This window comes from Lampris incognitus, chromosome 1 (assembly GCF_029633865.1).
Source record: "Lampris incognitus isolate fLamInc1 chromosome 1, fLamInc1.hap2, whole genome shotgun sequence".
Taxonomy (NCBI): Eukaryota; Metazoa; Chordata; class Actinopteri; order Lampriformes; family Lampridae; genus Lampris; species Lampris incognitus.
The window spans coordinates 123840169-123853795 of NC_079211.1; the positions used below are offsets into that span (position 1 = coordinate 123840169).

General features: G+C 42.2%; 1 protein-coding gene across 1 annotated transcript in view; it reads right to left on the reverse strand.

The window, feature by feature from the left end:
* Window positions 1-13627, reverse strand: part of limk2 (LIM domain kinase 2) — a 59705-nt gene that overhangs the window by 2933 nt on the left and 43145 nt on the right. Inside the window, exons 4-14 of the mRNA XM_056284851.1 lie at window positions 8540-8649; window positions 7735-7923; window positions 7219-7324; window positions 6374-6588; window positions 6036-6222; window positions 5814-5900; window positions 5338-5469; window positions 4680-4736; window positions 4318-4383; window positions 2139-2313; window positions 1997-2052 (exon numbers count right to left, since the gene is read on the reverse strand). Of these exons, the coding sequence (XP_056140826.1) occupies window positions 1997-2052; window positions 2139-2313; window positions 4318-4383; window positions 4680-4736; window positions 5338-5469; window positions 5814-5900; window positions 6036-6222; window positions 6374-6588; window positions 7219-7324; window positions 7735-7923; window positions 8540-8649 (1380 nt within the window). The remainder of the gene's footprint in view (window positions 1-1996; window positions 2053-2138; window positions 2314-4317; window positions 4384-4679; window positions 4737-5337; window positions 5470-5813; window positions 5901-6035; window positions 6223-6373; window positions 6589-7218; window positions 7325-7734; window positions 7924-8539; window positions 8650-13627) is intronic.

Below are 13627 nucleotides of genomic sequence, written 5' to 3' on the forward strand. Positions count from 1 at the left end.
TCTTTGGAGAAGCCTTTAAATCATGGGCTATGGCAGGCAGACCCAGACAAGGGCCTGAGCTTGAACACAAGAAGCTCACTAATGCAAGATACAAGTATGCCATTCGTTTCATCTGTAAAAATGAGCACTGGCACTGACTTATATATATACGTATGTCTTAAAGGAAATTATTAACAAATAGAGAGGCCAAAACTCATCAGTTCTTATGTGTTTTATTGATGCTTCTAAAGCTTTTGATCGTGTTAATCACAGAAAGTTGTTTGTTAAATTGAGTCAAAGACGAGTGCCTAAATACATTGTGAGAATTCTGGCTTATTGGTATGCCCACCAGACTATGCAAGAAAAATGGGGTAATAGCGTTTCAGCCCCATTTGGGGTTAGCAATGGTGTCAGACAAGGGGGAATTCTGTCTCCGGTTCTCTACAATTTATATATTGTTGATTTGTCCAAGCAGCTGAAAGCCTGTAACACTGGGTGCATGATTGGTATTACCTTGGTGAACCATATTATGTATTCAGGTGACCTTGTCATTCTTAGTCCCTGTAGCGCTGGTCTCCAGCAGCTCCTTGATATATGTTCTGTGTATGGTGTGGAGCATGATATCAAATACAATGCTAGTAAGAGTGTTGTCACGATCTGCAGAACCAACGAGGTCAATCATCTAAAATTTCCCGATTTTAAATTGTCTGATAATAATCTTGTGGTATGTAATAAGGTGAAATATCTTAGACATTATATTACTGAGCAAATGACAGACAATGATGATATTTATAGGCAATGCTGCATGATGTATGCAAAAGCAAACACTGTCACGCAAGTTTGTCCATTACGCAAGTTTGTCCATTAACTAGAGTTTCAATGGCCATGTGTACTATTCACAGAGGGTTGGGGAATAGTTGCAATCACAGCATTGTAAGACGGCGACAAAGAGTACATCTGTCGCCATCTTACAATGTTGTGATTGCAAACAATCCCAAATCCTCGGTGAATAGTACAAATGGCCACTGAAACTCTAGATAATGGGCACACCCTTATTTGATCATGAAACTGGTTGTTGGTTTCAGTCGCTAGACATCTTTCGCCATCTTACAATGCTGTGATTGCAACAATCCCTAATCCTCTGTGAATAGTACACATGATCAATGGTCACATCCATATTTGCATATGAAACTGGCCGTTGGTTTCGGTCGTTATGCAACTGTATTGTTTATAAGGGTGGGGATACCTGCAGTCAGTTTAGACAGAAGATGTCACTTATTTTTGTAAAAATTTATTTCTGATTTTTCCCTTTTTTCTCCTAATTTAGTGGCCAATCGATCCCTATTTTAGTTCAAACACCCACCCTCGTACTACATGCATTCGCCAACTGCATCGCTCCGGCCGTCAGTCTCGAAGGAGACGGCTCGCCACTTTCGTGACAAGGCAATTCCAGGCCGAACCACTGCTTTTTCCGACACACACACAGAGACGCTTTCATGTGACGAACACAAGTCGACTCTGTCCCCCTCCCGAAGACAGCATTGCCAATTGCTGCTGCTTCATTGAGTCCGGCCATAGTCGGATCTGACGAGACCGGGGCGCGAACCCCGGTCCCCAGTGGGGAACTGCATCGACTCAAAGCCGCTGCTTAGACCGCTACACCACCGCGGACCCAAGATGTCACTTAGTTGAGTGATGAAAAGTATCTGTCAATAAACGTTGTATCCAGATGAACTGATTTAACCTTCTTTGACATCCCAAAGATGCTAAATCTTCATTTGAATATGACTACTTGCACATACCATCATTGAGGAAAGCATTCACGGTTGAGCACTGCATTACCACAAAACTTAATCTGTTCAACTGCAACTAGAATTTAACGTTTCTGATTTGGGTTTCCTAATAAATTGGCCTTTGGAGATGTAGATGTTGGAGATGTACGTACCTCCAACGCAGATTTCTTTTAAAATGTAAATGATAATTTCAGCATTTTGAGAGTGATGAAAACATTTCTTACCTCGCAAAGTACAATCCCGAAAGAAAAAATGTCCACCTTCTCATCATAGCGTTTACCTAAGATAAAACAAGAGATTAAGAGCACTGAATGGCCCATGGAATGAATGCTCCTTTTCGATTAAATTTCCCCCACCCCCGCTCACCATTTAGCATCTCTGGAGCCATCCAATAGGGGTTTCCCACTACTGTGTACCGTTTCTTGCGGTCCATACGTTTGAACACCCTCTTCTTGGTGGCAGGTTTTTCAGGTGGGGGTTTAACTTTCTCCTCTACTATGAGTCGGGAGAGTCCAAAGTCAGCAACCACCACTGTGTTATCCTGTTAAAACATGCCAATGGGGATGGTTTAATTCCAATTTCATTAAGCAACAAACAAAAACGTAAACATATATAGGTATACAAATACATAAGGGAAAATATACGCATTCTAATGAGTAAAATTTGGTCATTCAAAAACAAATGGGGGAAAGTGGACAGAAAGATCTGATGGGATTCCATCCTTAGGCTAGTGGAGACACGTGGCACCAGAGGTGGCAGAGCTAAAACACTTCTTTCCCCCCTTGGGATGAAAATATTCATCCTAGGTAAAAGACTTAAATGTTAAGGGCTTCCGGGTGGCGTGGCGGTCTATTCCATTGCCTACCAACATGGGGATCGCCGGTTCCAATCTCCGTGTTATCTCCGGCTTGGTCATGCGTCCCAACAGACACAATTGGCCACGTCTGCGGGTGGGAAGCCGAATGTGGGTATGTGTCCTGGTCGCTGCACTAGCGCCTCCTCTGGTTGGTCGGGGCGCCTGTCTGGGGGGGGGGGACTGGGGGAAATAGCATGAGCCTCCCACACGCTACATCCCCCTGGTGAAACTCTTCACTGTCAGGTGAAAAGAAGCAGCTGGTGACTCCACATGTATCAGAGGAAGCATGTGGTAGTCTGCTGCCCTCCCCGGATCAGCAGAGGGGTTGGAGCAGCGACCGGGACGGCTTGGAAGAGTGGGATAATTGGTCAAGTACAATTGGGGAGAAAAATGGGGGGGGGGCTAAATGTTATAGGGGCCCAAAGATTCTTACTTAAAGGGAAATTTCACCGATAGTTTTGTGCATATGTAATCAGTACTGATGAGTAATGTAGTCAATTGACGCAATAAAGTCCTCACTGTGTACTATATGTACAGACAGAGAAACAGTGCTGTCCTGCTCAGAGTCTTTCCCACAGTGGCTACACATACCAGAATGCATTGCGTGTAAGCCTCTGTATCATTACCCATAAAATCCTCTGCGCTAGTGTTGTAGGACGAAATTTCCATGATTGGAAATGTAGCTTAGCAGAGAGAATGAGGATGTGTCTCATTAACAGTAGAGTAGATTAGAGTATTAGAAACCATTCTAGGCCGTATTTAGTTTTTCCGCCTGCTAAATGACGCCACGATATGTCACTTGGCAGCTGGAAAAAAACGTTTCACTGCCGTTCCCGAGATGCAGAGACGCCCGGGAACAACTGCAGGTGTTTTTCATGTGCTATGCCTTTTGCAGAGAGATTCATGTTTCAAGAAGCTTTATTGTCTGCCATAATGTATTTGAAATTCTTCTTTGACATGGCTCATAAATCACAACACAATAAATAACGACAACAAATTAAAAAGGCGGAAGAGTAGAAAGGTTAAAAAAAACTGACACTGGAGAACAGTTAAAAAGACAAATTATCTAGTGCTTTGTGGAATGGCTAAAGTGCTAATTTTAATTTATTTAGGGTGCTTATGGCTGAGGGAATGAGGGACTTTTTATAGGTGTTTTTCTTGGCCAGGGGGACTTTGTAACAGCAGCCTGATGGGTGTAACAAAGAATTGGTAGAGGGGGTGAGAGAGGTCCTGTGTAATGAAAGTGCCTTTCTTAGTAACTGACCGGCTGTCCAACTCATATAGGGGAGGTTGGGTTGGGCTTGGTATCTTACTGGCCTGATTGGTGAGCCAAGAGATAAGGTTGAAAATGGCTGAATTTTCCCTTTAAGACTGCATTGACAGCTTTTGTTCCATTTGTGGATTTAAGTTCAAATCACAAATGAGAACAGTGCTCACTTGTAGACAAGGCAGCTTTGAATAAATCATTAAGGCTGGGTATAACCATCCCTCATCCACATGGATAGAGCATGTAATCTAATCTAAACTTGACCATCAATGTAACAGACTGCTGAAGGCCACTGGAGGCAGTTTGAATCAGGGGACAAGGTAATTTTACTACCATTCCCCTCAATGGTAGTAATAAGTACCATTCCTCAGTAGCCCTTATGTTTTCAAGTGTTTCGTCCTGCAATGTACTTTGGCACTTACCAGCTTAACCAGGCAATTGTGAGAGTTGAGATCTCTGTGTATAATGCTCATTGAATGGAGGTAGGCCTTAAAAAAAAAGAAAGGAGGAGGAATAAATTTGAGTAAACACAATAGCCACAGTGGTAATTATGTGTAGCTTGACGTGTACTGATAAAGAGAGAATGTTGGAGTTCAGGACAATGCGGCTTTTACTGCAGGGCCTGCTTCTGCAACATGAATCCTGAAATGAGGCTCTGCGCCTTTAAATGCATTGTCTATGACACCTTCAAACACAGGAGGGTGCTGTAAACAGCAGCTAAAAGGTATTCTCAAAGCACATTTGCACTGTAGTTAATTAGTGGGACAATAAGGGATCACCTTACCATTCCAGAGGCGATGCTCTTTGCAAAGCTGACCCTTTGTTCCCATGGAAATGGATCCTGTCATGTCCCACAGGAGAAAAAAACAAAGAAAACAACAGAAGATTAATAGATGCTCCTTGACATGTCATTAAGACTAAACATAATATCGACACATGATATGATAAAGAATAGTTCTCCACATAAAGATAGCTACTGGTCAATAGCCAACATTAGGTGATTATATATTCTACATGCTAAACCTCACATAGAATTTACCACAGATACTTCTAAGTAGTACCACAGTTTCAGCAAATAGAATCAAATGACTACAGCTACAATACACTTTTAAAAGTCCCAGTGGAAAAACAAAACCTCCCCCTCTTATTGGTGTGGGCCATATGTTGTGCTGGATACTTCTGTTCAGTGCATTACAGGGGGAGGGGAGAAGAAACCTTGAATTTTCACCTGGGAACACTTTTGTTTCTGCCAGTTCACATGCCAGCCAGCCCACGACAGAGCCAAGAGCTCTTTATCTGAGCAGAGTTTAGTTGGGGTCAGCCCCTCCCACACAGCCTTGAGCAGAACAGAGCACATTCTAAAGCCGCCGGTATTTATTTTGGTACCGGGCTGTGGGAGAGGAAAGGGAAAAGGGTTAAGTGAATCAACTAGTCTTACACACCATGTCTCTAATGAAGTCCTTTAGGGTGCCTCCCTCAATAAACTCGGTAATCAAATTCAGTTTCTTGTCCTTGTACAGCACACCGATGAACTTCAAAACATGGGGATGTTCCAGGCTACGCATCACTTTAACCTGGGAAGCGACATGTCAGACAGACAGACAGACAGACAGACAGACAGACAGACAGACAGACAGAGAGATAAAAGGCAGAGTTTTCAGCAGTTAAGTTCGACAAATAAATTTTAGGGCTGATGGAGATTACCCCTGCAAAAATAAATAAATAAATAAAACAAACCTTCACAGGATCAAAGCAACACACTCCAAAAATAAAGGTAAATGCACAAGGAGGTTAATCTTGGGAGTGTTTGGCATGTACTCCAGCTGTGGGTATCATAAATCATAGCTCAAGGTAGATACAGAGGACTCCATTATCTTTGGTGAAGTAGCCCCAGGCGCCTTCCCCAGATCCTACTAACCTCCTTCAGGAATGTTTTTTGGGTCTCTTCATCACAGCGGATTAACTCCTTCATCACCATCACTTCTCCCGTGGCTTTGTGTGTCACCTATCAAGATCAGAGAAAACAATGAGAGACAATGTAAAATTTCCAGCCAACTACACAGCCCTGAGTGGAAACAAGAGGTGACACGGGCAGAAAAAAAAAATCATGGGAGGGATTAGCTCCATTTTAGAGGCTGACCTTGATGGCCTGTCCAAAAAAGCCTTTGCCGAGCACCTCGCCATGGATGAGGTCGCAGGGCCGGAAGATGCGGTGAGAGCAGCTGCTGGATGATCGTAAAGATTCAGAGCGGCCGATGTCCCGCATGAGAGTCAGATGCTCCTTAGGAGAAGATGGCCCAGGAGACTTACATGTGCTGTTACTGCGCCTAAAAAAAAAAGAAGAAAAAAAAGATGCTGTGGTCAATTAGGCAATACTGAAAACAACAAAACATGGTACATTACAAATCTCGTCTTCAACAGGATGTTTTTCTCTATAAGCTTGACAGTTTATTGGCTGCTCAGCTTGCTTTGGCAGACCTCAAAGATCTCCTCTTCAGCGTGCCATCATAGACCACATCCGTTCTCTCCAAGACAGCATAAGAAGGCGAGGACAGGCGCATGCGGGAGGTGGCGGGGACACCCAGTTGGTTCCTTGGGGACCCTAGCCTAAGCCTGTCCAAACGTTGCCTCACTGGATCATATTCTATAAGCAGCTGCAGAGTATGACTGGTTCGGTGAATAAGGTCATCCACCTAAACAAACCAATCAGAGAAATGTGTTTTTTAGGGCAAACGGCTTTCATTCAAAGTTGCACAAACAGCAGAAAGCATCGGGGACAGAAAGACAGCGTAGTGTTGTTTAAAATTTAGCAAGATTTCACTCTAGAAAGAAAGAATTTTAGCACCTCAAATTTTAAGTCTTAAAATTGAGCAGGATAAGCGGTTTGGATAATGGATGGAAAATTGAGTTACACAACACTTCTTGAGAATTCAGCAAAGTAATTCCAAAAAAATGCCACCTAACGATGGAATTGCAATTGGGGTGTACCTTGTGTAGATGAGAACTAGAAGTTAAAATTAGTGAATGAAAGCAGAATTGGAATGCATGTCATGGTTCCTGGGTGAGGATGTGAGAATGTGCCTGCATTCCACATATCATTCTCTCCTCATATCTAAATGAAGGTGTGGAATCTCAAGATCGCATGTGTGGTTAGTATAAATTAACCAGTGGATTAATATGTTACACCAATAAATTGAATATGGTTTTCAAATGAGAAATTATGTTTACGAAGAAATGTATTCACTTAATTAGAAGATCAGTGAAACAAACTATCATTAAATACCAAGCTGAGTATCCGAGTCATGAATGGTGCATGTACTTACTTCATCTTCCATCAATGTCCCAACTGGAAGACCATTAATCTCCAGGATCCTGTCCCCAACATGGATGGCGTTTCGGACCTCTGGACTAATAAGCATGCCCCTTACCCTGGGATCAACATAACACCAATACTTATATTACTGGTATAAAATGAATGCACTGATGAGTCAAACTGGTGACTCTATGTACTAGCTGGACAAAAACACTAGACTAGGACAATATGAATATGAGTTACTGTGACCGAATCAGTATTATGTCAAATAGAACAGTCAATGTCAGAGTGGCTCCATACTTAAGCTGGAGGAGGTTGAGGCCACAAACCAATTTTTAAGAGATTAAACTACACCCTAGAGGTGTAACCAGTAATAATGATACACAAACACAATGCACCGATGTTGTGCTACGTAACAGACCAGGAATTGATCTTATATAACTCATTCCTACTCATGCTGCTCCTGCAGGGACATTGGACAGAGGTGTTCAAACAAGGATTTGTTTTTTTGGACAGCAGCACTCACTCTTTTACTTGAACGGTGGCTGAGCCGCCGGCGACATCCCTCACAACAGAGACAGAGAAACCCCGCTTGCCATTTGCGGCGGAGGGCATGGAGATGAGGGTCACCGTGTGAGGCAGGGAGTCTAGGACAGAGTCAGGGGAACGCTTCTCCAACATGGGCGTGAGGACAACCTGCTTGTAGCACTTTCCACTGTGCACAAGGAAATAAAGAGAACAAATCACGACATGTTCAGAAACACTCACGGAAGTTATTTACTACTTAAAGCACAGATGGAAAAAAAGAAAAAAACACAGAATAAAGAAAAACAACTGTGACTGAACCTCCGATTCAATGCACGTAGCTTCCTGCTATTTTCTACATTTTTACCAGAAGGAACATATCTGACTCAAAATAAGAAAACAAAAAATGAAAACATCGGTATTTATTACAACAAAATATTATCCATACCAAGTATAAGACTAGAGTGTCTTCTAGGCTCTAGGTTTATCTGCTCATCCAAAAAGGAGATGGAAGTATCCCATGCTCATGCAGAGTGAGCATTCTTATTTATGGTGCGTCAATACCTTTGACGCACCAAACCATGAAGAGAAAGCTTGAGAATGGTGTACTAGGGCAAGTTGTCAGTTGTTGATCTAGCAAAAACTCTGATATCACACACTGCTTGGTAACAGTATGTGTTTTGCCAAGACATCTATAGTACTCTTGCCAACAAAAACATGGAAAGAATCAGTAAATGAACAAATAAACAGACAAATGAATGAGTAAATAAATAAATCAAGGCAATCCACTAGTGTCAGTGCCTTACCAGTAGAGTTTGGAGCGCTCAACTAAGGCGTAGGTATCCCTGTCCTCGATAACCACCTTGCAGCTTAGACACACAAAGCACTCGGGGTGATACTTGTAATCTCCAGCCACCTGGAACCACAAACACATTGAATTGATCTTCATGCTACTGCCATGACATATCGTAAAAGCAGGAGAAGAGCAATGTCCTGCTGCTGGTGAACCCAAGGTGCGGTGCTGTGTTGAGCTGAGCTGAGCTGTGCCGTTTAGAGGTGATCTGTATTACGCAGCAAGTCTGACCTTTTCTCTCTTGTACTCTCGCTCTTTCGCTTACTCCCTCTCTCTATCTCTCTGAGCACTGATGCAGACAGTAACACCTGCTTTACTCTCACAGCCCGTCTGGAATCTGCGATGATGTCACCACACCAGTTCTGAGCCACTTGTGCTGACGTTGCCTCTTTTTCACAACTTCTGTGGTTCACAGATCACTCTCCTCATGCTTTTCTCTCATGAATGTAGGCTGCACAGTGTAAGATCACCAGATGATTTCCCTTTCTGCACTCTCACCTCAGGCTGTTTTTTTCTCTCTTTTAATCATGCAAGATGACATAATGCATCCCCCCTTCCAGTCCACCACAGGATATCTCATATACATGTGCTGCTGCTGCTGCTCCAACACACACACACACACACACACGCACGCACGCACGCACACACACACACACACACGCACGCACGCACGCACGCACGCACGCACGCACGCACGCACGCACACACACACACACACACACACACACACACACACACACACACACACACGTTGTAGTCAAGACTGTCTCAGTTGATATCAAGACAAAACCAAGACCCCAACCAACCAAGACTTTCAATGGTCAGGACAGAGACAAGACTCAGACTACACGAATACGAGCTCAACATCCAAACTGCTCACAAGTTATGACTGTAAAAGATATAGGGTAGCTACATTGGGGGAGGTTTGAAAATCCCAACTGGATTATTATGGGCAACAGCAGGAAGGAAAGTGGCAGATGAGCAGCAAGGAAATGAATTTCCTTCATAGAAATAATAATACCGAAAACAATAACAATAATGTGAAAAGCAGCTTGCAGTGACCACATTCACAGTAATCGCTTATAGTGACTGCTCTCATCACTATAAGAGGTCATTTTAAACTAGGTTTTTGATTTTTTTTCCCCAGATGACCATATTATTGTTACATGTACACTTATTAAATAAATGTCATGAAACACACAATTTCTCAATTTTACTGGATTAAACTGACCTAAAGACAGAAGCCCACTATCTGTAAATGGACTGTAACAAACAATCAGCTGCTTCAAACACGTTTAAGATAAACTGTAGGACACAGCAATATGGCCAAGCGTTGCCTGAAGTACATTTTTAATAACAGTAGTCCCACGTCTAAAAATGAAAGTAGGCCTATGGCATTTTAGAATAGGGCTGATTATGGGCAAGAATTTGTCCATAGGATTCGTACCAGGAATATGATTTGAATCATGATTTGTACTGCAAAATATTTGATGATTTCGGACTGGAGGTAGCGGCGTTCAGTATCATGGGAGTGAGTGAAAAAAATTAAACCTTTTAACATTAGTTTCCCTGAATTATCTCGGCTTTAAAATAGCTTCTTTTTTTTATTGCCCATGGGCTCCAGCATCCCCGCGGCCCTGACAGCAGGATAAGCGGTTTGGATAATGGATGGATGGATGGAATTAGTATTGAAATGATCCCATCTGACGACTTACAGTTTACACTGTAATAACAATAATAATAATAATAATATTTTTAGGCATAATTAAAAAAAAAAACTAAGTCAAGATTTAAAGTCAAGACCAGGACAAAATGGGCTCAAGATCAAGAGAAGACTGAGTTCAGGGCTCACTGGTCTTGAAATCAAGAAACACACCCTGTCACACACAAAAGACTAACCCTACAATGCCTTTGAATTGCCTTCTGAACCTTGGATATTAAACCCACACAGTAACACTGCACGTGTATGGAACATTTCAATCTCCTCTTATGCAGGGGGCAAATGAAGATTCACCAAACTGGTGTGAGTTGGACTTTAACAGAAACATTTTGACTATGATAATATAAATCTAGTGACATGCCCTGTGATGGCCTGACGGCTTGTCCAGGGTGTCTCCTCGCCTAACACCCAATGACTGCTGGGATAGGCTCCAACATCCCCGTGACCTTGAGAGCAGGATAAGCGGTTTGGATAATGGATGGATGGATGGATGAAACATAAATTAGGAAGGTCTTGTCAAGGCGGGTCCATGAACTTACGGTTAAGGAATTAGTTTGAGACTTGGGAGTCACCTTCTAACAGAATTTACTCAAAGAACACGCATAGTGCCACATCTCTTTCACATGGACTCTGAGTCAGAGTGCTGGGAAAGGATTCCCCATCATTACAGGGAGAGAATAAGACGATGTAAATCAAATGAGTGTTACATCCCAGAAGTCTGTGACTCCCTACCCGCAAGGCAAAAACATCATCGCTGACCCAAGACACAACAAGCCTCAGGCTCCCAGCCACTGGATGCTGCTATGCACATGTAGCAGCACAGGCTAAAGGTGAGTCTGAAACCCTGCACAAACATACTACATTATCAAATAGTAATGCAGTATTCTTTAATCAAAAGACTGCTTACACTGCTGTTAACGTTAAAATGGTGTGTCACAGGTCTGAATGACTGTTTCATACCCTGCAAAAATCCCCCTCATTTCTAACCATGCCCCTTACTGAGCTATACCAATACCAAATAACACTAATTGTATGCTTTAACTCTGTGTATTCTACATTACCTCGCTCTGTGTAATCTCTAATGTTACGTTATAATTGTTATTTTTGTACATTTGGCATCTATTGCATGTCTGTCCACCGTGGAAGAGGGATCCCTCCCTTGCTGCCCTTCCTGAGGTTTCTCCCATGCTTTTTTTTTTCTGATGAAGGTTTTTCTTGTGAAGTTTTTCAACAGACACCAGCATATCATGATACCAACTTGTACTGGTGGATAGGCTAAATGTGCATTGCATTTAACTCTTTTGCAATCAATCTGGATTTATCCTCCACAAAAACAGAGATAACAGCGTGCAACACGTGAAGAGGCGGTGATAAAAGCGGTAAGGGGCATTTCCAGTCTGCAGACATAAAATGAGAAGTCATTAACAACACAATGGGGGAAAAAAAAACACATCAGTCTGAGTAAAGAGAAACTAATGCTTGCTTCACGCCCAGTGCTTAAAACTCGCCCTAAATACCAGTGGAATCTTCAGCTATAGGTACTCATATCTGGCATATAGAACTACATATAGTACACATCTGGAGACTTCTTGCGCTCACAAAATCAGCATACTGAGCAGTCTAAACTAAAACTCACTCCACGTCACCACTAGCATGAGTCGTATGGGTCACATGCAGTTTCGGACACTGCCTAGGCCAGTCTGCGCGTGTTTGTTCAAAACAAAGCATGTGAGCAGTACTGGGCCAATTTATTTAATATTCACAATGGGATTGAATTTGCTGCTGTTCATTTCCCCCTCCAACCCCCTCCAATAAAAGAGGGACAATCAAATTATGCTTGTTGCATTTTGGAGAGCTTCCAATGTGAGCTTACACACCAAAACTTCCACATGGCCCAAGGTGAATTAAGGTTTACTATGAAATAGCCTATAACATTCTTGCCCTATTCTGTTCATTAAAAAAAGATTTGTCATACCATAGCTTTTTGAATACAACAACAACCATGACCAGCATTGGCCACCCTGTACAATTCTCCTCTGCTGAGGGCCCACAATTATTCTGTCTCTGGGTAGGAGGCTGCCAATTCAACCATGCCAAAAATACTTGGCTACACTAGCCGGTGAAGCGAGATGCCAATACTAAATAGAAGGGTCCTTTATGTGAGTTGCTTTGTGGCAAAAAAAACCAAAAACAAATCCATTACTTGAAGGTCCACATTGGACCAGTTAAACAAGGCATGACCTTGGCTGTGACCAGCAAGGGCTGGTGCCACCAGAAATTCATAGTTATTTAAATTACATTGACATTTAACTTCACAGCACCACACTCTAATATATGGGATTTCTACGCATAAAATGACATAACAAAGGACCAAACTAACTAAAACCATCAGCAAGATTTTCCATACTTAAAACAATGAGCTCATTTTCTAATCTAGGGAGAGCCCCAAAGTTTTTCATTTATGTATAGTTTAAACATTCTGGACATTCATTAATAAAGTACAGGTGGTAGTTTTTGGAGATCATTATGGTTTATTGGCTTCTTCAAACCCACTTGAAATTGATGCTCCATGTATACATGATATTGTAACATAAACATGTAACATATAATTCAAGTTGCATTGCCATTTGCCAAGTGTATTACATTTTATAAATCTCATCTTAAGTCCACTGATAGACCTTCACATTAGCCTGAAAGGTCAGTTTTTTCCTTGTAAACTGACCGGTTTAGGTATTGTACATGCAAAATTGTTTGAGTTTTAACTTTGATAACTAGCAGCAAGATCCTGGATGAACTGTATTTGAATCAAGGTTCTAACTAAGCAGAACTTATGCTGTGTTAAATAAATCCAACATGAAGATGAGAATTACAGGTATCTTTATACAACAACAGATACTTGATCTCTGAAAATACACCAACACACTGGTAAACACAGTGGTTCTGTTGGTAGAACGTGGGTAGGCTTAACTGTTTATAGAGCCACCTCACCACCGAGGACTGAAAGAGGCTATGGATGGGCTCCAAAACCACCTTATGTTCTCCCTTTTTCCCCACTAGATCATCTGTGTGCTTGAGGAAGTCAACTGTGGAGAATGTCTGTGCAGAAACGAATAACAGTGGGGCCCCAAGGGGTGGGGGGGCTAATACATGAGTAAGTTTTGGGGCCCGGTTTGCTATGTTACGCCAGCCCAGAATATAAAGCATTAATCATCTGTATATGTAATCACCACAAACCCAGGCCCCATTGCTTTTTGCACAGTATATTTTCATGCTACATTTGTGAGAAACTGGAGCAGAGAGAGCTTTAACCCACTATGGTAC